The 26192-nt window shown below is 36.0% G+C and overlaps 1 protein-coding gene across 6 annotated transcripts in view; it reads right to left on the reverse strand.

The window, feature by feature from the left end:
- Positions 1–26192, reverse strand: part of LOC129718238 (acetylcholine receptor subunit alpha-like) — a 75127-nt gene that overhangs the window by 20814 nt on the left and 28121 nt on the right. For 3 of the 6 annotated variants that reach the window (XM_055668809.1, XM_055668811.1, XM_055668814.1), the window contains exons 3-8: positions 22318–22362; positions 22074–22183; positions 21354–21534; positions 10344–10459; positions 10118–10286; positions 9921–10057 (exon numbers count right to left, since the gene is read on the reverse strand). In XM_055668809.1, coding sequence (XP_055524784.1) covers positions 9921–10057; positions 10118–10286; positions 10344–10459; positions 21354–21534; positions 22074–22183; positions 22318–22362 — 758 coding nt within the window. Of the gene's footprint in view, positions 1–9916; positions 10058–10117; positions 10287–10343; positions 10460–19589; positions 19771–21353; positions 21535–22073; positions 22184–22317; positions 22363–26192 lie in introns of those variants that run through there. The other 3 variants (XM_055668812.1, XM_055668810.1, XM_055668815.1) reach the window with 2 other exon arrangements.

Below are 26192 nucleotides of genomic sequence, written 5' to 3' on the forward strand. Positions count from 1 at the left end.
TAAATGTATTTATTATATACACCGTCATATGCGTTTTTAACGCCTACCTAAATTGGTAGCATTCATTAGCCCTACAATGATTTATGAAAATTGTGACAAGTTTTCTTTTCAATTTTAAGAAAAATACCGAAAATACCGGGTTTTTCGCCTCTCCAATACCGGTATTGAAAAAAATATCGGTTTTAACGGTTTTACCGGTTTTTGTTTTACCGGTAAACCACCCTAGTTAGAAACCTAAAAATACTAAAATATTTCCAAATAAATTACCCAATAAAAAGCAGTAAGGTGGGAAAGAAACCAATCTTCGAAATTCCCTACAGAACATAAGAGACAGAACGGGAAAGTTGGGAAAAAGGTGGGCCCAGAATTCGTGACGGCTCACCTTGCTTCTACACAGACAAAAATTAACGATTTCGCGGGAGCGGGATTCACAGGGCCAAATAAAAATAAATTTTTCTTCATGGGACAACTGTGTTCTAGGCGGATATACGCGATAATAGAATGCGCGAATACGTGTTTAGAAAGAAATTATCGACACGCAAACATCTGCATTTTCTACGATAGTCAGGCAGCACTTAAACCCCTGAATTCTCCTGTTTGCTGTTTGCTCCAACAGCCAGCTAAGGAAACAAGGTTAATTTATACTTAGTTCCGGGTCACTGTGGGGTCGAAGGAGCCTTAGCCAGACGAGAGTCATCCACTAACTGTGTTGGCACTTTAAAAGCTGAACTTGCTGAATGGGAGAAAGCAACCATTAAAGCAAACTGGGTTAGCACAAGCGGGTTACGACAATGAAAAAAAGCAGAGAGCCAATTCGCGAGAAGAACTTCGTCTTCTAAGACTCATTAAAAAAGACCCGAGGACATTCACAGGTATAATCACAGGGCACTCTCCCAGCAAGTATCATCTGAAGAAGCTAGGCAAATCTGATGATGATAAATGTCGCCTTTGTGGTACCGAATCATTTTTTTCGCAAGTAGATAGCTTATTCAAAAAGCACACGACGACGAGACCTATCTCACCCTGGATGGCAACGACTGGCAGTGTCTTTCGTATTTCACTTCTCCCACGAAGGAACTGAGCTTCGAGGTGAAATTTATTTCACACACCAAGTTCAACTTATTTCGTACAGTGCATATATCAGTTTTTGTTTTTATTCAACTTTCTCTTGGAAGCTAACTTGACCATGGTAAGCTCCCCGGAGGAAGCAGTCAAATGGCTCGAATTTTGCCTAGAGCAAATGGTTCACAAAGATAATCTAGCTGATAGATGTCGCCAAGAATACTCACAACTATTGAGTATGCATTCAACGAAGCGAGAAGCGCCTTGATACTTTTTGTAAAGATCTGATAGCTGGTTCAAGCAAAAACCTTCCTAACTTTACCGTGTTTATCAAGAAGATTTTGATTCTATCGTATAGTAATGCCACGTTAGAGCAAAGTTTCTCCGTGAACTAAAAGTGCGTAGTCATGAATCTAAATGAGGAAAGACTTGTAGCGCAGCGCTTGGTGCACAAGATGCCGGTGGAGCAGACGAAATTGATATCACCAAGTCATTGATCCCTTACGCTCGCATTTCACATAGCCGATATGTTGAATCGTTGAAGGTAAGGAGAAAGGAGCAGTCAGATCAAGATGAAGAAACCCGGAAGAAGAATGCCATGCCCGTGCTATCAAAGCGATAGAAGCCAAAAGGCGGACACCAGAAGGAGGAAGCACTGATGAATGAGGCTCTCTTTTCACTCTAACACCCTCATGAATAAGCTATCCATAAGAGCTCACATATAGCTACAGCTCACACAAGGCAACGAAACTGTCTTGTGTTGCACACGACAGCTAATTCTTGCGCATGTATTTTGTTCGTTCGGACATGACAGCCTAGTTTACTCATTTTGAGGATGTCCTGTTGGCTTGGCTTGCGCTGTTGACAGCCTGCGGATCGGCTGCGGCTGTCATCGACTCGCACTTTTTCGTTTCTCCTTTTTCTTAGGCCGGTGACATATTGAAAACAAAGCAAACCGTTTCATATGTGTTTCCATTGTTGATATTATTCCTCACGTAGGAAAAAACGTGCTTCGCACCTTCTCACTTTTATTTTAGCATCGGCCTTACTGTCATGAATTATAATCACCTGACATCCCGCTCGCATTCGTGCGGAAGGGTGTCGATTATAGGCTGTCATTAGCGACAGCCCGTTTGGGATTGCATGTGTGTGCTGTCGTCAGTTACTGTCGAGTTATGTACCGAACGTACGGGGAGCAGGGAGAGCTGTGCAATGCAATGACAGCCGAATTGGTTGAAAACGTGCTGTCATGGATATGCAGTCTTTTTCAGAAGCTTGGTTAGTTTGCATTTGTGCTTGTGTGCCATGAGAGCAGACAACCAAATCGTGAATCAAAAGCGCATAATGAGAAGTAAAAGTATGCAGTAAAAGTAAGACTCTTAAGTGTTGTGAAAATCTGTCCCGGTAATGAGTACACGCAAAACTTTTCCTTATTACCTTAGAAGCAATAGCGCAAAATTGCCTTCAAGGTAACAAACCTATTACTAAAAAGGCAATAAAATTCTTCCCCAGTCAAGTAACAACACATACTGTCATATATTTAGCACGTGTTACGGAAGTACGATTATCTAATAATGGTCGTTTCAACCACATGCAACCACATGCAAAAACTGCTCCCTTTCCATCTTAAGTAAAAAAAAAATCACACACCGTCGCATATGTTGCACATGTTACAAGTTTCTTCAATCTCCAATTCATCCGGTGAGCGTGTATTAGTTCGCTCGCTGTATGCATACGGAGTAGAGACAGAATATGACAAGAGCTGCCAAGCAGCATTTTCCCCGTCATAGAGTATGCAAACGTTGATGATTTCAAAGACTTGAAATGCGTCTTTAAATGACCGGGAAAACCGGGAATTTAATTCCGGGTTTTGAGTGGCAACCCTGTGCCCAACGTCCCCCAGCTGCATCCCATCAAGAATTTCTGGGCAAACTTGAAGCGCAAGATCTATTCCATCAATTTTGTCGTGAAAACGGAGGAGGAATTAATAAAAAAAGAAGAAAAAGCTTAAAAACATGCCTACACGCATGTTTTCGTCCGCGTCCGCCATGGCGAATGTTCCGGTTAACTGCCGAAAGGAATTTTTTGCAAATAAGATAATAAAATTACCATTAATGGGAATTTTATTCAACTCCATAATCTGTCTTAGTTTTTGTTTCATCACCATCTGAAAACAGTCCATTTTTCAACCGCAAACGTTAGTTTTAGCTTAAATAATTAGCATTCGAGCTCTATTTAAATTGAAATGTTTAAGTAGATATAGATATTTAAAATAAAAACCCTCATATTATCAGAAATCAAAAAAAAAATATAAGGGATAAAAACTGTAGTGACACGGCTCCATAGAGCCGATCGATCAAGAGCATAAAATACGGCCTCAGATAAACGAGTGCTGATCAACAGATTGCAAGTTACCTCAAGAATAAATGTTCTCTTCTAGTTGAGACTCTAATCGAATAACACGCGTTTTAATAGTCAAGAAATGCCAGAAGTGGCTCCTGAACGGCTACAATATAGGGTAGGGAACGGCTTAAGCAGTGGCGGCTATTTAAATCAGTCGAAGAAAGCTGGCCTCAAACTCCTGGATTTTGATCAACATAGACAATTTCAATGATGGAAACGAAAACTTTGATTGTCTAGCTGTCTTACGAAATACCGTTAATCACAAAAAAACCACACAGAAATCACCATTCGAAACAAATCGACCTATATTGCAGCCATTCAGGAGCCACTTCGGGTGCTGAAAAAAAAACACCTGCAAAACAGATGGAAACTGCTTAAAATAGGTTCGGGGCAGCGATGGAAGAAAATCGTTTCTAGCGATTTTTGAATACATATAAATCTCCTTTGTGATGCATTAACATCTCTGTCAGTGTGCGATATACATTTACTCTTCTCACATTTGCAAGCAGATCTATGTGTAAGACGAGTTACGAGGATTGCAAAGGAGCACCATGTATATAGTATCCCTGCTGGCGTACTCTCTTTCTCTTCCTTCGCACTATTCGCCTCTTGTCGTGACCAAGCATGGAAAAGCTCACTCACTAGCAATATTTCATGCAAATGTGTTCTTTGATTCATCAGTTATCGTTCAACTATTTCCACTCGCGTACAAGTTTTCCATAGAAACGCTGTTGATTGTTTTTCGCTTCTAAGAGTTCCGACTACCATAGAAGGAGACTGAATGATTCAAACACGATAGTATTTATTGTATCCAAGTTCACTTGCATTCAACATTATCGCGAGAATCTTTGAGAAGTTATCGCCAGTGATACAAAGCTATGAATCCAAATGAACGTTAGATTGCGTTCAATTGTTTGCTTACCGGAGGAAGCAGATATCATCAATGCTAACGGAAATTGCAGCATGGTGCATAAGCATGTGATACTTGATATCACCAAGAATTATCGTGGTATATCACGGTGAAAGCACGACGTGGAGTAGCCGAATTCAGCCTACAATCAGCCAACATTTGAAAGAATCATTGCGATTGCTTGAGTGCAATCGTTTACGATTCTTTCGTGAAACACTCGCTAGATGTAGCTCGCTCCGCCTAAAGCAGGCAATACTGAAACAAAATCATCAAAGAAAGCTACCATATATTTCATTGCTTCAAGTTGTCTCTTGCAAGCTTGAGAATGTGTAACTTTTAATAGCGATGGTTTGCTAGGATTGAAAGCTTATAAATAGCACGTTCAGAAATGATACCTGAATGATTGTTATGCGATACGAGTTTTTCCATCCTTGGTCGTGACTGCTAACAACCACATCTGTATCTGAATATGCACAGCTGAGTATATGGGGTTAGTCGCAATATGTACATATGATGAACAAAGATCATTCATGATCATTCAGCCAATGGTTGAGATTTTTGTCAAAAAGAGAGGGAAAAAAAAGTGGGTTGTCTCCTACTCCCATAATGAGATTGTTTTGGTGGCAGGTTCAAGTTCCCAGTTGGTTTAGAGATCTTGCTTGTATAAAACGTGTGTCAGGATGGACAAAAAGGTAGAAAAGGTTAACATATCCGCAAAAAGTTCGGCAAGTTTTCGCAGTAGAGAATGGCGGTTTCAGATGCGGAAGGCGGAGTTCAAAATATTAAGAAATTATTTAATGAAATTGATCGCTAGTCTTTCGAAATAACCTGTAAAATGATATACACTATAACTAGCATCGAAAACATTATGATTCATTAGGGTGGTTCATTTATTTGACATAGAGTGGTTTATAATATTGTGTAAAAATGAGTATAAAAAGAAAAAAATCACTTTTCACTCAATACCAATAGAAAAACTCCTGAAAATATAATATTTGATACATCATTGTCGTTAGGGTGGCAATGTTGAATTGGAAAAAAATACCATGTAAAATGGCAAGATATTTCAAAACAAATTTACAAAATGTTTCAAAAAACTACTCTGTGCAAAAAAATATAACTCAACCAAAATTAAAATTGTGTCTCGCGGAAAATGTTGAATGCTTCCATGTCATTTACAAAATCACACACGGGAGGTGCATGGAATTTGAATAATGTTTTCTATTCCAAGTGTCTTGAAAGTACATGAAACGGTGGATACTGATGGAATATGTTTTTTTGATTTTGTTTGAAAAATATACTCTCTAGGACACTTGTACTTGTTTATGCGAATGCTGCACCAGACAATTTATTCGTTTTATTTAGGGGCCGTCCACATACCACGTGGACAGATTTTTAACGATTTTGACCCCCCCCTCCCACCGTGGACAAATGCCCATATGAATTATAAAATTTTTGTAAGGACCGTGGACATCACACAACCCCCCCCCCCCAAGCTGTCCACGTGGTATGTGGACAGCCCCTTACCACAATAATGTTCTTCGCCAGGGATCTCAATCAATAAGCAACACAATTGACTCGTTGTTTCTGAGTTTGCGTCGTTTTGACAGTTCAACCATACATTTTCTGTCAAGTTTACATCATCAGAACGTGAACGTGCCCATTGGCTGAAACTTTGTATAGTCGTTTTCATAGGCAAAAAATGCCCTTTTGTGCTATAGGTTCAATTTTTTGAAACACAACTCATATTGAAAAGCTATTGAAAAATGCTATTATGATGGTATTGATGATTACCAATACTTTTAGAGCCAACACGGTTCGTTTGAGCGGTGTGACGTCTTCGGCAAAGTTGCAACTTATAGTTTTGTCTTCCAAAAAAATATAGACTGTAAAAACATATTATTGGTTTTTTGAAAACAAATTAAAAGAAAATTAAAAATTAATTATCCAAAACAGCCCATTTGAAAAAAATCGATTTTTTTTTATAAAAACTTCGAAAGATTACCTGAACAACGAAACCGGTCATGGAGGAATTAGAAAAAAAAGCTATTTTTTTTTCACGGGGTACATCTTTTTTGGAAGTACAAAGTTATTATTTACAACTTTGCCAGGTACTGACATACTGACTGACAATCAAATAAACCTTTTTGACCGTAAAAATATTCTTAATTCCTCATACAGTGCTCTATTGGAAATTAAAAATATGTCTACAGTCGAAACGGTTTGTTTGATTGACATAGTGTCTTCGGCAAAGTTGTAGATAATATTTTGTCCTTCCAAAAGAAAAATATTCCTTTTGAAAAAACGATTCAAACAATTTGTTTTTTAAAAATTTTTTTTTTTTTTTTCAAAAAACGATAATTTTTTTTTTCTTAACTTCTGAATGGTCGGACTGGTTTCATTGTTTTTGGCAATCTTTTGTAGGTTTTATTAAAAAATCAGATTTTCAAAAAATGAGCTCATTTGAATACATAATTGTTTTTTTCGTATTCGATGCTACTTATAGGGTATAATGTATAGGCTATTTCGAGAGACTAGCAATCAATTTCATTAAATAAATTCTAAATGTTTTAAACTCCGCCTTCCACAATTGAAAAAACGATTAAGTCCCAGAGAGTCGATTTTTGCAATTTTTTTTTTCAGATGACACCAATTCTCGACGTTTCATGCGTTTCTAAGTCATTTGGCATCGAAAACCGATTTTTTTTTTGCTATGAAAATACAGTTATCATCCGATTATATCAGTACCCGATTTTATCTGCCCCCGATTTTATCACCTTTTTCACCCAATTTTATCATCATATAACATTGTATGCCCACCATCTCCGAATCTCGCAATTATTTACAAGTGCCAGTTCCACTGTCATTTAAGATACAAGCTTTCGTCTTTTAATGTCTGTAGACAGTATCCTCGATTAATTTTTATTTTTAAAATCATTGGTGTTGTTTCAACTACTTCATCGATTTTTTTCCCTCTCTAGTTTTGCTCAGGCCTATCGGTCCAAAAAGCCAGGGATTGTGACTGTTAGATACGTTACGTACGTCATCGATTTGTTTCTGCTTCTGGGTGAATGAAGAAAAAGTACAAAAAGTCTCAATTTTCTTGTGTTTTGAAATGTATTGAAGAGATATTTTGTGAAAGGGCTATCAGTAAACCACAAAACACATTTTGGGTCATTTCTGATCCCTCTTCCGTAACCTTAGAAAATAGCTGAAACTAATTTTTTGAGCTGCTTGAGATATGTATGACACTAAGAGAACAACTTCACAGCTTTATGCAAACACTAATACCTAACCTACGAACTAGTAGTGAAATTTATGTTTTACTTATATGAGAGCCCTCCCTCTTCCAGAGGAGGGATGGGTGTCAAGTGACCATTGACATATTTCTTACTCCTAATAACCTCACCATGTCAAATTTGGTTCCATTTGCTTGATTAGTTTTTAAGTTACGTAGAAGTTTGTGTTATATTTGTATGGAAGCCCTCCCTTTAAGAAGAGGAAGGGGTCTCGAGCTACTCTAATAACCTTTTCCGGCCTCAAAAACCCCTACATAAAAATTTTCACGCCGATTAGTACAGTAGTTCCCACGTCTATAAGGATCAGAGAAGCAGACAGACGGATAGAACTGCTTTTTCATATGATTCGATTTCTTGTAGTAATCGAAATCGCTGATTTTACGTGTTAAATTATTGGTTTACCATCTTTTATAACAAAATAATAATAAAAAAAAAATTCCCGATTTTATCACTTTCCCTATTTTATCACTCCAAACATCATCAAGGGGGTGATATAATCGGGTTATCACTGTATTTGCAATGGTCGACTAAATTGATTGCCCGGTTTTGTGATGGAATTGCTCTGATATGAAACATGATGGTGCAACATCGACGTGTTATATTACAAATTACGTAACGCTGAAAATCTAGATTTCAGACCCCCCCCCTCCTATGTAACGATAGGTAGCGTTCGACATGACTCCCCCCCCCTAAAATTACTTACCACTAATCAGTCTGACTCCTCTCCGAAATTTTCAATTTCGAGCAAACATGATAGTTACGTAACTGTCTCTACTACCCCCCCCCCCTCCCTCCCTCCCTCCTACGTAACAATAAGTAACGCAGTGATTCTTTGTAAAAAGTCAATCCGAATAAAAAATAAAATATTACACGTAGGTACCCTGAAACTTATTGTTGCTTGAAAAGAATTATTGTTATGTTTACTAAAAATCTTAGTTCAATACGACTAAAAAGAATTTAGTTTTAAGAGATAGGTTCAAGCATTTGAATGTCTACTATCAATCACGCAAACTATGCCAAACTTGCGTTTTTTAAATTTATTTATATCAGGTAGCCACCTTCTCTCTCTCTCCTCTTAGCACTACCTCTGAAATTAATATGAGGAAAATGTTCCATTCACCAAACCATAACCAAAACGAGAGGTAGATAAATTCTTCGGCATAACCGCAAGCTTAACGTAGGATAATTCGATTAATTGAATAATAGAAAAGTTTGGTACCTATTAATTTCTGTATTACCTGCTTAAGCAGCCTTTTTTTAAATGAATAAAACAAAAAAATATTATATAATATCATGTTTCACACTACTCCAGCAGTTTTCCATTAATTGGTGTAGCAAACCTGCTGAAAACAATCGTTGCCCAAGTAGTCCGATAGCCTAAAATAACTCTCCCTCCCGCCGTCACCGTACCACATCATTGCTACTGCGTCACTGTGATGCGAAGGGGACAAGTCAAGTTTATTATTCTCTTTTGCTATCGTTTTTCCTCGTGCGACGAGCCACGTACGGAGAAAAAAACACAACGAGTTGCGCGGATCACTCTCTTCTAAGAGCTGTATATAGTCTAGTTATGTATTTATTATTTCCGAGTGAGCAATGCATCAACATTTTGTTACGTACTGAGAGGATTCAAGTTTATTCATTACTTGAACACATCGCAATCTGTACAGTTTGGGACAAAACGACAATCGGGTCATAATCGTTTCGTTTCCATCGCTGGTTCGGGGTGATTGGAATAGTGTCCCTCGATGGGTAACTTTAATTGATTATTGTTAAAGTTTGCTAACTTAGTTTTACAATCTAAACACAAGTTCTGACAGAGAAAAAGATAGAGTACAGATTGATATACTTCTGTTTGAATTTCACCCACCACATTTCGAGTATTTCGTCTCAATACACAGGCGGTTCCTAAAGCTGCTTAGAATATGTTCCCTACCCTAGGTCGATTTGTTTCGTTTATTGTTTGTGCACAGATTTCTTTGTGATCAACGGTATTTTTTATATTCGTAATACAGCTAGACAATCAAAGTTTTCGTTTCCATCATTGAAATTTTCGATATTGATCAAAATGCAGAGTTTGAGACCTGTTTTCTTCGACTGATTAAAATAGGCGCTACTGCTCAAGCCGTTTCTTACCCTATTTAGATGTGTATTTCGTAGCTAAAAAACCTTCTTTTTGGCTTGCTTAGCAACTCAACTTTTAGTGCCACGAAAGCAAAAAATAGACAAATCTTTTAGTCACTTACCTAATCGAAACGAGAATCATGGCAAATATCAAATATTTGCCCAACAGAGGTACAACTAACGAAGTAGGTGGAATGATTTCTACTACCAGTAGGAAGAACACATGGAGACTAATGAGAATTGATATCGAGAGAGTGACCTGAAATCAAGAAAACTTATTTATTAGAAAACCATTTAAAAAAAGTGTCTTAACCGGTACCTTTTCTCCACTATCAGAGGGTAGATAGAAAGTCAAAACGGTCAGAAACGATATTCCCATGCAGGGTATAATGATATTAACAGTGTAGAACAGAGTCTTCCGCCTCATGGTGATGTTAAAAGTGATGTCCAGGTAGGGTTCATCACAGCAGGTGTAAAATTTTTCGTTTCTGAAATCAGAGTTTTCGTAACATTAAGAAGGTAAAGTTAAAAGTTGCGCTACCTACCGTACAGCGGGTACTTCGAGGATGTCCCATTCTACGGACATGTAAAATTCGGACAGATCAACACCGACGTCTACCACGTTGCTGCCCGACTGTTCGTCCATGTGGCGTAAGTCAACCTACAGCGTGGCGACAAAAAGGGGAACCAGTTAGGAACGGTACTTTCCGGCCCGGTGAAAGCTGCGAGCTTACTGGGATAATTAAACGCATGCGTAGTTCAAAAAACAAAACAACATCATGGGCATGTCAATGTAAATATAACATAGCAGGTTTAATTTTCAACCAAAAATTATAACTGCTAAGGACATCCATATACATTTAAAAATCGTAAGGTTTTTTTTTAACATGTCAGTTATGTAGCATTGAGAAATGGTTTAATTATCAACTGATTAAGAATAAAAGATATATAATATACCGAATGCATTGATTATAAACATATAGTTATTTATCAAAGTGGGAGGTAGTATTGAGAAACTGTGTTATCAAACAAACCTTAGTGTGTAATGTATTTTTTTTTTTTTTGGTACCCGAGGCCTGGTGTGAATCGTGTTCAACTGGGAAACTTAATGCTAGGTTGGAAATGAGGCTATTTTAGGTAAAAATCTTTTTTTTTTTTTTGAGAAATTTAGCATAACAATATGCGTCTAACTTAAGCTTTATTCAACGATTGAGTCGGTCGATATAAGCCTAGTAAAGTAACAAAAATCTAAAAAAAACAAGTTTTTAAATTGTGAAAATAGGGAAAGAGATGAAAAGAATAAAAAAAAAATTACTTAATAGCAACCTGTTTAAATTCGAATTAGGTGTGTTTTATGTATGTTTTAATAAGCTTAATTTATATATTTTTAAAGAACAGGAATTCATTGTTTGTCCGCTGGTAAAAGAAAATCTTTTTAGAAGAATATAACATTACAATCATTACGGTTTTGTATAACTCATTTCGAGAAATCACGAGGGGCAAGACAGTGAGAATCTCGGAAATTTTTCAGAGAGGTACAAAGACTGTCTTGGTTTCAACAGTACGATCGAAATTATTTTTGCAGCAATCCTGATAACTTGCGTTGGAAAGGCTATAGCTCATTAGCTATAGAATTCGTTTGTCATATTGACGGCTGGCATTATCGATAATCAAAAAGGCCAGAATGAGAAAAGGATTCCAAATTGAGCACAGAATGGTGAACAAACTCTTTAAAAAAAAAGAGAAATCCAGAGAAAATCTAAAATTAAACTGGAATAAGCGGAAAAATACTTCTAAAGGACAGAAAAGTTCGAAAAATAAAACGTTTCTAACTTTCTAACGATCAGAGAAAACTAAAAAGTAGCAAAGACCTTACGAAAATTATCCCAAACAGACTACTAAAATAATTTGAGTTCGATGTAAAAGTTGCGAATACTTTTAAGTTCAGTAACAATCAAGTTTGTTTGCTCGGAAGTTTGTTCTCTGTGCTTATAGAAGTAATAATTCTGATAAAATTTTCACGAATACAACAAAGTCGTAGAGTGGATTTTGATCATAACCTAAAGTGTAGAGTTAAAAATTTACAAACAACACCCAAACCAATCAGTCATGCATATGTCAAAACAAAAATTAATTCAGCCAATTCATTCGAAGTACATGGGAGAAGCGAATTTCAAGTAATTAAAAAAGAAAAATACACCAAAATAACTTTAAACCAGTTCAAGAAAAAAAATGTGATCATGTGAAAATGTAGACAGATGTATCGTACAATTACGCGTGCCATGCCTTGTGCTTTGTCAGTCGGTAACAACCATGCTACTGCAAAATGCTCACAAGATTAAAGTATCTCAGTCCGTCACCACTATTCCAAAAGCTTGTTCAGGCTTCGCTTCAACCAACATGTTCAACTTGTTCTATAGGCGTTGCAGTTATGAATCGAAACGAAAGACGATAATGGAATATTTTTTTAAAGGAAATAATAACGGAAAACAAATCGCTGGTGTTCTCTCTTTGGTTTAGGTTAATTTGGGGTTAGAATTTGGTACGCATTTTAGTTATTTGATTATAAGCATTACCATACCAAAAATTTTAAAACCGTTGTTGGTTCTTGCAACATTTAAACATCAATCAAAAGCTGAAATTTGCATTCAAACTGAATACTACGGAAGTGTTAGCCAAGTCATAATGATTTTTCGTACACCCCTGCATCGAGCACTTGACAGTTTGACATTCAATCAATCACGCACTTGAGTCTGAATTTTGAAGCTTCTCTCCGTAACCTAGGTGAACGTTGGACAACAGCAAAATGCGTTTACACATATGCAAACATGGTATCTAAATTTAGTATTTTCTAAACAGCACTAACTTAGAATAAAATGATAATGAAAACAAAAATCTGCATTCACAATCGCGTTCGTGCTTTAAAACTAGGTGACATGAGTTGCGGTTAATCGCAATGATTTATGACAAAATCAGCGGAGAAAATGTAACATAGCGATGCTAAGTAAAATGAAATTGAAAAAACAGAATTGCTTGTCCGCTTAGTGAAGCGTAAAAGGAACGATGATTATTGAACTTTGTTCAGTTTCGAATGACTTAGTATCACTGAAAATAATGGCTTTACAGGGAAGAGAGCCTCCCAAAGAAGTGACCCTCGAATAGAGTTCTGTTAAGCAACCTAACCTATTTGAGTAATTTCGCTTGAAATTATGTATAATTGTAGATGAATTTACAGATGCCATTTTTCCAATTGATTTATTATATTCTCAACAATTTATGGCGATTTATGCTCGATTGATCAGATAACATCGTTGAAGATCATTGATCAGATGAAATCGTTAGCTGGTACTGAAGGGGAAGACACCTTAAAAATTTGATTAAAATATGTATCCAGTTTTTTGTTAAGATTGAGCAGATTGTAACCTCAGAAGAAAGGCGACATCTAAAACTCGTTTAAAATCTGTCCACGTGGTATGTGGATGGCCCCTAATAAAAATGCTCGTTCTGGAGAGTCTCTCCAGAGATTTTTTTTTACGTAACGCTGATCTTATGTCCCCCCCCCTCCCCTATGTAACAAATCGTAACGCTCAAGAAAGCTCCCCTTCCCCTTCCCCTATGAGCGTTACGTAATTTATGGATACCGCCAAAGCGGTCTTGCCCCTCGGTATTATTCAGTTTTTATTTGACAGAATTAATATATTCTTATTTCAAACTCCGACCCTTTGTCATTAGTTTAAGCGTGTCGATCTACAACACTTTTCATCCACTCCTAACATTATCACCTTATTTATTTACATTGCTCGATTGGTACCTTCGTTTGACACTGATTTGGTTCCTTTGGTTTCATCTTTGCGGGACTCCTATTAGACAACATAGACTCTGGTCTTATTCTGCTTCATATTAATTTCATTTAAACTACATGCCGTAAGCAAAACTGGTTTAATTCAAATGTATTGGGAAAAAACTTCAATAAATATGGTTGTTGAAAACCATTAATAATTTATTAATGATGAACTCAAAAACTGCTGATATACACACTTAAAATTTTTCGCCGAGTCTCGGTTATTTATTGCCGAGAACGGCACCACTGAGTGCTTGGTAAAGAAAAAAATGACGGCTGTCAAATTTTTCGTAAATATCGGTTCAATCTAACTGAAATCTCGGATTTCGCATATTTTGTGCCGAAATTTCAGCTTGGTGAACCGAGATTTACGAAAAAATGTGACTCAGTTTTGCCGTTCTCGGCAATAAATTACCGAGACCCAGCAATACATTTTAAGTGTGTAAATGAAATTCATTGGTTCCCCTGACAAACTTCTTGGAAAACTTAAATTCAAAATAATTCTGTCGTCCTTTCCAATTTTAAACCATGCGAAATTCATAATTCACATAACTTATTCCACGTGACTGAAACTCACTTGAATTAACCGTTATTTTGATCCACGAAAATAAATTTCGTGGTACGTCTGCTTGTGTATGAATACGATAACTTGTGGTCGTGTCTTATACACAATCCTTTAGCTTTTTCTTCGAATTTTTATAGACTGACACTTCGAAATAATCGTTCAGATTTTCTGTTGGGTGTCGTACACAGTGTTATGAAAATGACTGCAAGACAATGAGTTGCAATTGTTATTCATCGACGGATCAAACATCGTGCTCTTCCCCATCTTGAGACGAAAGTTATTGAAACTTTGGGAATTGAAGTTCAAACTGAACTTGGGATTTTATTTATTGCCGCAGCATATTTACCATTTCAATGCACACGCGAGCTCAAAAATTATTTTAAAGGTGATTTACAAAAGCTCACCAGAAATCGTTCGAAATTTTTCATAATCGGCGATTTTAACGCTAAACATCGTTCATGGAATAATTCTCAAAGTAATTCCAATGGCAAAATTTTATTCGATGATTGTTCTTCAGGATACTATTCTATTTTGTCTCCGAATAGTCCTACATGCTTTTCTTCTGTAAGAAACCCTTCAACAATTGATTTGGTGCTAACAGATCAAAGTTATGTATGTAGTGATTTGATCACACATGCTGACTTTGATTCTGACCATCTTCCAATAACTTTTTCTTTATCACATGAATCAGTTTTAAACCCTATGAGCTCTGTTTTTAATTATAACAAGGCTAATTGGGAAAGATACAAAACTCATATTGAGAGAAATTTCAATAATGAGCTTGATTTGCAAAACGAAGTGAATATTGATTCCGCTTTGGAAGCATTAAAATGTGCAATTGTTGATGCTAGGAATTATTCTGTTCCAAAGGCTCAAGTGAAATTCGATTCATCAATAATTGACGAAAATCTTCAACTTCTAATTCGTTTGAAAAATGTCCGCAGACGTCAATATCAACGTTCTCGTGACCCTGTTTTTAAAACTATTTATAAAGATTTACAGAAAGAGATTGAACATAGATTTACTCTTCTGAGAAATCAAAATTTTGAGACTAAAGTTGAAAAATTGAAACCATATTCAAAACCATTTTGGAAGCTGTCGAAGATTCTTAAGAAACCTTCAAAGCCTATTCCAGTTTTAAAAGATGGTGAACGTTTTCTTGTATCCAATGAACAAAAGGCTCAAAGACTTGCTCAGCAGTTTGAGAGTGTTCATAACTCAAATTTGAATTTTGTGAGTCCAATTGAAAATGAAGTCACACGTCAATTTGATTTAATTTCTTCCCAGAATTTTTTACCTGCAGAAATAATTGAAACTAACTTGAATGAGATTAAATCAATTATTAAAAATTTCAAAAATATGAAAGCACCTGGTGACGATGGAATCTTTAATATACTAATCAAACATCTCCCTGAGAGCACAATGGAATTTTTATTGAAAATTTTCAATTGCTGCTTCAAAATTGCATATTTTACCAAATTATGGAGAAATGCAAAAATTACTCCCATTTCAAAACCGGATAAGAACCCAGCTGAAGTTTCAAGTTATCGACCAATCAGTTTGCTTTCTTCAATAAGTAAACTGTTTGAGAGAATTATTCTTAACAGAATGATGTCACACATCAACGAAAATTCAATTTTTGCAAATGAACAGTTTGGATTTCGCCATGGGCATTCCACAACTCATCAATTGCTCAGAGTTACTAATATGATACGAGCTAACAAATCTGAAGGTTATTCCACTGGAGCTGCTCTTTTAGACATAGAAAAAGCATTCGACAGTGTTTGGCATAAAGGTTTGATTGCGAAATTGCAAACTTTTAATTTTCCAATTTTCCTAATCAAAATTTTAAAAAATTATCTTACTGATAGAACTCTGCAGGTTGTCTATCAGAATTCAAAATCTGATAGATTTCCTGTCAGAGCAGGTGTACCTCAAGGTTCAGTCTTGGGTCCAGTCCTGTACAACATATTCACTTCAGATCTTCCTGATTTGCCTCCAGGATGCACAAAGTCATTGTTCTGCGATGACACAAGCATATCCGTAAAAGGAAAAAGTCTTCGTGTCATATGCAGTCGATTGCAGAAAAGTTTAGATATTTTTTCTTCCTACACTCGAATTACATAGACTTACTGGTGTTGAACCATTAGAAGCTATGTCAAATAAAATTATCAACAATTTTTGACAAAAATCGTTGCAATCCTCAATTGCTACGATAAGCTCTCTTTATAGCCAATAAGTTAGCAGTTAAGTTAGTTGTAAGTTTACTTCCCCTTTTCTGACAAGTAGGTTTAAATCCCTACGAATGATAAGTCCTAATTGCGAAAGCAAACAAATCCTAACAATTAAAATTACAAATTTCTAACAGTGTTGAGAAGTCACCATTTGTGATTGAACACACATACTTATTATTTACTAATATTTACCATAAATACTTAAGCTACTAACAAATCCCCCCTTAAAAAAAAATGTGGAATTCCCTGCAAACCTCAACAGTAAGGTAGTGGAAGACCGGCCAGAGTAGTGGATACAAAAAGACTTTCTCCTTCTTGCCTAAATCACGGTTCAAGCTTAGTGATTTGGATATCAATCAAGATGTGTATCAGAAGTTCTAATCCACATCTTCATTGATTAAGAACAATTGTTTAAACAAAATTTCGATTCGATTTGTTCCAAAACACCATATCGATGAAAAGTATGACCACTCGACTCTATTTGTACCCCGAAGCTTTGTCGATCAGCCGATTCACTGGTTGATAGAAAACTTGAAGTTTTGGCCAAAAGATTTATGGCCCCCGATCAACCCGGACCATGAGGAAAAACTATTGCGCAAAATAAACCTGCTTGGTGCCTCTGACAGCTTAGTTGCACGGTTTAGTTCATACCTGTGTGATCGATCACTTTAGGGGAGTGTGCATTTTAACTCCGTTTGTTAATCTGAGTGGTGTACCTCAAGGAAGTAACTTGGGACTGGGTTGCTTTTTACAATATTTTTAAATGATGTCAGTATTTTGCTTGGCAATTGTTGTAAACTTATATACGCGGATGACCTAAAACAATATTTCGTCGTTAGAAGATGCATAGAAGATTGTCACCATTTGCAGCAGTTTGTAGAATGGTGCTATCGTAATAAGCTGAATGTCAGCATCCCTAAATGCTCTGTACTGACATTTGATCGGAATTAGCAGCCTATAATGTTTAACTGTTGAAGTCGTGGCCAACAGAGTTGAAAAGATGAATGGCTTGGGTGTGATAATGGTTAAAAAACTCTCCTTAACCAGTCCTCGATCCGTCGTCATTGCTAAGGCTAAGTTGGGATTTATAACCAAAATAGCCAAAGTTTTTTTATGATCCGTCCTATCTTATAGAATGCTTCACTAGTATTGCTTCTACATCAACTGACCCGGAGTCTACGAATCGGAAGAGTTCAAAAACGATTTCAGAAGGCAAAATTTGTTGCCAAGCTTCTGAACAATGAATTTGACTGTCTTATATTACTACCATTACTTGATATTTGTGTCCCATCGCGTGCTCTAAGGACTCCTTTGCTTCTGCCAACATGGACTTATCGCACATCATTTGGATTCAATGCGCCTATGTCTTCGATGATACGTGAATTTAATTCTGCAGAAGTTTTATTCGAATTTGGTGAGCGTTCCGGTTTTTGATGTTGACGGTAACGATATATTCATCAAGACTTTATGTTCGATGGATAAAATGAACCAATAATCTTGACCCGTTGGATTATTCGATTTGGGCGTATGTTGAAGCAAAAGCCTGCAAAACATCTCACCCTAGTGTGAGGCCGGAGGACTACGTTCGAAAGGAATGTTCTAGCTTCCGGCGTAGTCTCGCGGATATCATTGCTAAAAATGGAGGACACATCGAGAAAATTTGTTGGATAGGACCTTAACCAGATAACTAATGTTTTAAGAAAAGAGGGCCTCTCAAACAAATTTGCCCCGGGTCCCCCAGCGTCTAAATCCGGCCCTGGTGTAAATTTTCACAATCAGGGAAATGTGTTTCTAAAAAAAATCTTGTCTTAGGGATCTTTACTGGTGGACTACGAATAAAAATAAACTTTCCGGAGGATTCTCGCAGTAATTTGTGCCTAATTTCATACATAATGACAGCCAGTGTTGTCTGGTATCTAGATTGAATGTCCAATCTTCCAGATTTTACAGATTTTATTTTCTAGAGACTAGGCTAGACAACATTCTTTTTCTGAAAACTATATCGTTATTGTCCTTGATTCTCGAAACTCTTACTCTTATTTGTAAACAGTTCAAAATATACCAACGGTGTCCTGCCCCTAGTGAGGTCCTTTATTCGTTTATCTTTCGGGTCTATTTCTAAAATTTAGGATGAAAATGATAATACATTTTCAATTTTGATCACAATAATGTGAATAAAATATACGTGCCCTGTTCTGCAAATCTGATAATTTTAAAAGTCCATAGTTGTATTTGCGCACTGACTGGCGATTATTTATAATTGCTGGCCTAATGAAGCGCTCAAATAACGCAGTAATCGTAATTTTTGAACAACACATTGCATAAAACATTCTCAAGCAGTATGGCATTAAAAACCCTGATTTCGGAGATTAACTCTAATGCCAAACCCCTTTAGCTGATGCTGAGAAGTAGATTGACGAATCAACGTGAGTAATTAGGCGAGAAACAATGCTGTTCGGCAGTTGAAAATGCCGTTTTTTCAGTTATCAATGGTTTCGAGAAACCACGCAATCACAAGACATCATCTAATAAGCTATGTGCCAAAACATTACATTATTGGAAAGCGGACTATACAATATGCTAGGATGCTATATTATAGTGAATGACCCTGCAGTCTATTATATTTTTCGGATGCGCAAGTTGAGATTTTTTTTTACTTATAAGGCGAACAACTACATCATTAAACGAATATGCTAACATTAAAAATATGTCTAAATGGAAAAATAATAATAAATCATTCATCTATTTGAGAACGACGCACAAGAGTATGTTTTGTTTTTTTTTTTTTTTGTAACGAGAAGATGCACTTTTAATCATGTAGCAATATCAAATTTCATATTCACACAAACAGCAATGCCAATACTATCTCAAATTTGAATATCAAAACTCAATTGGACTCATAGTTATATAAAATGCTTTGCAATACTGTCAGTCGGTTAATAGTGGCTAATAAGAATACTAACATGTCATAAATCAAAACGATAGTTAAATTTCATTATCGTTTGTAAAACATTGTCGTAATGCACGGCATTCTAGAAACATTTTATTACGTTTTTATCTAACTTGCAGGTTCATTTAAAATCATAACAAATACGTTTGTTTTTTTTTTTTTTTTTTTTTTTTTTTGAGTAGATAAGAATAGTTCTTGCACCTTAAACCCGTCATAGGTCCAGCTTCCCAGCTTTAAGACACATGTCTGGACATCATATGGAAAATATTCCACATCGATTGAACACGACGATTTGTACACGGCGGGGGGCTGCCAAATAACCAAACCAGTATTATACACTGTTGCCTTAGTCATTAGGGTTACTTCATAATGACCATCAGCACTGTGAAGAGAAGAAACGCACAGAATAGTGAAAAAAAGTCCTCGAAGAAACAAAAAAGAGACAATGATAGGTGTAATTGCAATTGCGGAAACGAAAAAGAAATAAATCAGAGTAGGCCATGAAACCTGTCAACGACCGAAGACCGCCTACACGTTTTCATTTGAGGTTTACTTGTAATCGATCACTGGAAATCTCAGATGAGACTAAGGCAAGGTCTTCAGCCGGTGGCTGATTTTTCCCTGTTTGGTAGATTATTAGATTTGGTGCAAGACTGAAGACGAAAAAACTGAAACAGAAGAGAATAATAACTTTAAAAACCCCCCAACGTCGGGTAGTTTTTTTTTTCTTCATAAAATGACTTTTTGCTCAGAACCAAGAGCTTTTAGCAAAAAGCTAACGAGAAGAGAGAAAGTACATGCACTCAAAAAATGTTTTGGTAATTGAAGTTTCATAATTCACCTAAATTGGCTGTGTAGCTTTTCTGGTTTGACGGCAATAGCTTTGGGTACGACGTTATTTACATGTTTCCTCCGGGTAACCAAAACATTTAGTAATTATTTGTAAGTCATACGTGTGAGAATGTTTGTTAAACTGAACGGCACATTAGAAACCCAAAAAAAGCCTTATGGTTAAGCAATGAAGGTATAAATGGGCATGATCATCTGCCTCAGGGCAGGAACACATAATGATTTAGAAAAGCACATGAATATAGAACCAAAAAAAGAAAAACCATATTACAAAAACTGCAATTTATTACTATATACATTTGAGTTGTTTTTGTTTAATTATTATTGTTTGAACAATAAATTACGTGCAGATTTTTTATCAATCACAAATCGCTGTTATATATTTAGCAGAAATCTCCCCCAACCAATTATTTACAATCTTCGTTCGTGTGTTAACGGGAATAGAATTGTGTTTTGACAAATAAGCCAGCAGCTGACACTGATCCTGGACGGTACACTGTTGTTGTCCTTTTTTTTTGTTTATTTTGTCACTCGTAGCATATCTGTTTTTTTCGGGCGTAAACTGCTACCTCCCACTATGATCTGTGGGATTTTTTTTTTGTTTTTTTCATGATAATGCTTTACCAATTTTCGAAAAGTCAGAAAATGACAGAAAACAATAATCGGATTCTTTATTTTTTTTAATAAAAGGAAATACAAAATCCAGAATAGAAACGTATAACGGAGCAAATAAAAAAACTAAATGTGGATTTCTCTGAGACACAACAAATGATAAATGCTTGAACTAATTTTGTGAAGGTGCATTTTGCTAAAGCTCGTCAATTGGCAATGAATAATAGTTAATATATATTTTTTTAATTAGCTATACAATGACTATGAGCTACTATTTACAAGGGGAAACCATTATGTGACATATGTTTCAGTGTCTGGTTTTTTTTCTGAGAAAAAATGTCTTGTTTCGGTATTGATTATTTTGTAAGTTGAGAGAAAACATAACAGAAGTCTTGGGGCTAAGAAATATTATTTGGCAAAGCTAATTTTTGTTTTTTTTTTTTTTGGTAAAAATGAGAACGAATCCAAGTGAAACCTAAATTTGCTAATTACCGAAAAACCTACCTTAAAACCATCATATGTCCAACTTCCAAATTTCAATACGCATGTTTGCTCATCAAATGGGAAATACTCTACGTCAATTTCACATGATGATTTGTATATGGCAGGAGGTTTCCATTCTACTAAACCTTCTGAATATATTGTGGCTTTTGTCGCTAATGTCACTTCGAAATTACCGTCCGCGCTGATGATATTTCATAATCAATTTAAGGGCATCGAAAGGGGAGATTTGGCGCATGAATTTAAGAATGGAATTAAATTGATTTTAAAAATTCTGTTTATATCTCATTTTATTTATTGTTTTAAAACGTAAAACCAAAAACGGTAAATTATGAAAATGGCGATGAGAACGTGAAAAACCAAAATTCTATGATGTAATTTATGTTGTTTTTAACATGAAAGAATGAATGAAAAAAAAAACTGGACTATGGACACGCTTTTATTCCAATGTTCTGATAAACTCGAATTCAGCAACTATAAAATTAATTTTTTTTCCTAGTCTGTAGAGCATGTTTAACAACAACGTCGTCAGGAGTGCTTACAGGGTTATGTACAGGAAGCTTAACCAGATAAAAATGAGATTTTTTTTGTTTCAACATAAGATTCCTTATGATCACAAGAACAGCATCCTCCCGTGTGTTTGGGTGTGTGTGTGCGTGTGTCTGTGTTTCGTAACTCGATGTGATAATCAAATCGAACGAGAAAAGGTTCTAATGTACTCACTTATTGTACAGCACAATATCGGGACGCCAGATGTGATCCGATGGAACGTGCAACATTTGAACTCCACCGTACTCCTTCGGCTCCCATCGTAGCTTATAATCATACCATGACTAAAATTATGAGAAACGTTATTTGAGGAACAGAACGGAAGTTGAAAAAAATAACAGGAATATCTAAGTGTTCTTTTAACGGGAACCTATTGCTGCTTACTACGGGGCAAACTTTATGCAACACAGTCACTTACTTGCTCCACCCAGAGATTCGTAGTCATAATCTGATTTTTGAGGTTCTGAAAAAAATGGTATAAGAATTTATACATTTTTGTTAATACAAATTCATTCAAAACGTTTCACTAATTGTTTACTTTAATGCAACCCTGGATCGACAAAACAGGTGCTACTGAAATAAACTCAATAAAACTTTCACTTTGCGTCCCAAAACAAGTAAAATTTCGCTCCCAACAACCAGAAGCATTGAAAGAAGTGCTTCTACATTAAGCCCAGAACGTGCCGTTGTTTAAAAAAAACCAAAATAAAAGATGATCTTAAAACAGGATCAAATGACAGAAAATGTTTCTAAGGGTCAGAAAAACTGAATTTAGAAGTGTACCCGATTTGAGGTGAAATGGCGATAAAACGGTTATGAAGGCTATAACAATCGAAAAAAGCCGAAAATATATGATTACAAATTGAGAAAATGATCCCAAATTAAGACCAGAATAGCGAAAAAAAACTCTCTTCAGAAAAGAAAATGATCCCAAACAAAGCTTGAAATGGTGAAAAGCTATTCCGACGGCCAAAAGCACACCAAAATAGAGGATAAGATGGGCAAAACAGGGAATGTAATCCAAAACTGAACCAAAACAGCCAGCCGAGGTTGAAAAAGGAAATATAAGCTTAGAATTGAGTTCCGAAAAGCTTCTATGGGTTAGAGGAGGGCTAAAAATGATTGAAACTTGATCTCAAAATAACTGATGGTCCATTTGAGCCAGAACTGAAAATAATATGAAACTAAGCTTAGAACACTACGAAAAACGGTTTGAAAGGTCGAAAAAGTGTTCCCAAATTGGCTTAGATTGATAAAACATTGAAAATGTCATAAATATTATCACAAATTGAGCTCAGAACTGAAAAAAAATCAATAGGCCAGGGAAGCGTAAAAGGCCAAAACAGGAAACGATTGAAAAACATGTTGCTTGAGGCAAGCGATGAGGAAAAAAAGGAAATAATCTCAAACGAAGCTCATAATAGTGAAAAAATGCTGCTGATGACCGGAATAGGTCAGAACCGAAAATGATTAGCAGAATGAAACAAAACGCTCCCAATGCCAAAAAGAGTTGAAGTCGAAAATTATGTCACATTGAAATTAAAAAAAAAACGCGTTGAAAAGCTCCAGAAAAGCATAACTACACTTTTACTGCACAGGAAAAAATATTCACGAATTAAGCTCAAAATGACAAAACACTGAAATTTTTGCAAGAAAATGGTCCCATATGATACCTAGAATAACGAAAAAACGCAAAATTGGAAACATCCTCAAACCTCACAATGAAAAAAGAATGTTTGCTTCTTGAGCCAAAATAAATTACCTCAAATTGAGTCCAGATTAGACTAATAAGTAAAATGATTCCAAGTTCAATTGAGAATGGTGAAAAAACGGTCAAAAAAATTAACAAGGTCAGATATAACCAAAAAAATAATAATAGTTCAGAATAACGAAACTGCGAAAAGGCACCAAAGGTCACAATAAAACACATTATATCAAAAATAGCGCCACTAGTTTATTTATATTTATATTTCATCATCCAAAATATGTAATTTTATCATCCAAAATATGTAAAAAACACCTTCGATATTTGGTAAAAAATGGAAAATGATTGCCGATTTTCCATGGATTTACCTTCACACGCACTAACGAAACTACCCATGCAATCATAGTAACCCATGAGTCAGCAGGAAAAATTTGACAGCTCCATCAGTCGAACTTAGTGATGGGAAATATCGCCCAAAATGGATATCGATAACAATCGATAATTTCGGGGATTTTATCGATATTATCGATAAGTATCGATAATTTGACGGCTATTTGACAAATAAAATTTTGCTATGTAAATCCACTTAAGTCGCTTTTTATGCGGGGGTTACATGCCGCGTAAAAAAAATCGCGTAAAACAAACCGCGTAAATTCCGGAGTCTACGTAAAAAACCGCGTAAATTCCGGAACCCGCGTAAATTTCGGAATCCGCGTAAATAACCTGCGTTATTTTTGCGATCCGAGTGAAGAGAAACCGAAATCCACGTAAAAAAAATACCGCGTAAATTCTGGAATCCGCGTAAAAACCCGCGTAAATCCCGGAATCCGCGTAAAAAAACCGCATAAATTCCGGAACCCGCGTGGAAAAACCGCGTAAAAAGCGATCTTAGTGTAAATCTGCGAAAATCAGAGACAGTTAATGACAAATTATACGATACTGCGAATGAAAATTCAAACAACCGGACGAGTTAAATAGTTTGTTTTGGAAAGTCTTCGGGTTTTACACCGGAAGTGCTTTCAACGGGGTAGTTTCAAGCCGAAGTTCATTTTAAAGGTTGTATAATTAGGGACACCATGGGGGGTAGACAAAATAATTGAAGCAGGCAAAATTTTATCAATATTTAAATGGCCAAAACATCACGAAAAATGAATCAATTTTGACGAAACAGGTTTCATTTTACTGGAAAACTATCCTAGTTTCCTAGTATTACCTGAGAACTGGACGTGACCAAGGGACACTGGAAATGTTTCGGATTTCAGGAGTGTGTGTCAAAGTGTACATTTTTACAACGCGTAGAACTTTTTCTGAAATTTTGTTTCTCTAAGGCTTATATGTTGCCAAAAATTTAGAATTTATTTCTAGTTCATTGGTACCTAAAGATTGAAAATTCGCCAAGGAATCTTCGAGGTAAGAATTTATTAAGTATGGGTGAAGATTTTGACGGTTTTTTTTCCCTGTTGGGTACAATTTTTTTTTGAGCTTGCAGCACCCTAGTCGAACTCAATAAACATGTGGGTGTGTCGGTCTTATTCGCGACTACGATGCTCAAAAAGAGCTCTCGTATAGATTGTCAGAGTATGCGTGTTGACCAAGGCAGGAATATTTCTTTCCTTCACTCTCTTATGCGAAAAATCGAACAAATATCAGCAGCTTCATAGTCCCAAAACAGCTTTGCAAATTTGCATTTGAAAATTTAACTGGACTAACATTTGAAAAGGTCAGATTTTTTTTTCGCAGATTTTTTTTGGAGGTTAAATATTTACGCTGATTTTCAAATGACCGTGGTTTTTTACGCGAATTTTTCAATTAAAGTGGTTTATTTAACGGCTCACTGAGAAACGCGGTTGTTTCACGAGGTATATATCCCTCGCATAAGGAAACCTAACTGTATTTGAATCTTCTTATGAATCAATATATCCAAGTAAAGACGAGAGATATAGAATGGTTATCAAAGGATAACTTTCCAAAAATTATCTGAACTTTCTTTCAAAAATATAAAAAAAATAAGTTTAACATCCTACACTGAAAAAATATAGTTTTAACCCTCTAGTGCCCAGTGCCGCCTTTAGACGGTCTCCAGTTACACCTCTAAAAAGCTTCAATCAATACTTAAATGATTTTAAAGATTTTAAAGATTCATAGTGATTTTTTCGAAGCTCGTCTGAAAATTAGCTTGGGCACTAGAGGGTTAAGAACAAAAAGTGATTTCTAAAACATATTGGTGATCTCAGGTTTTTTAAATGAAGTATTTTAGGTAGACAATTTAGTTGCCTTAAACGATCTATGCGTTGCAAAAATGTACACTTTGACACACACTCCTGAAATCCGAAACATGTCGGGTGTAGGTTGGTCACACCAAGGTCCCAAGTAATACTAGGAAACTAGGATAGTTTTCCAGTAAAATGAAACCGGTCATCAAAATTGATTCATCTTTCGTGAAATTCCTGCCATATTAAAAATTGACAAAATTTTGCCTTTCTCAATCATTGTGAGGGTGAGCCCTGTATAAATCAGGACACTTTTTTTCGGTGCGACAATTTTGTTGATTGATTTCATGAAGCTACATTTGGAGGAAGTTAGTGAAA

The sequence above is a fragment of the Wyeomyia smithii genome, chromosome 1 (assembly GCF_029784165.1).
Source record: "Wyeomyia smithii strain HCP4-BCI-WySm-NY-G18 chromosome 1, ASM2978416v1, whole genome shotgun sequence".
Classification (NCBI taxonomy): Eukaryota; Metazoa; Arthropoda; class Insecta; order Diptera; family Culicidae; genus Wyeomyia; species Wyeomyia smithii.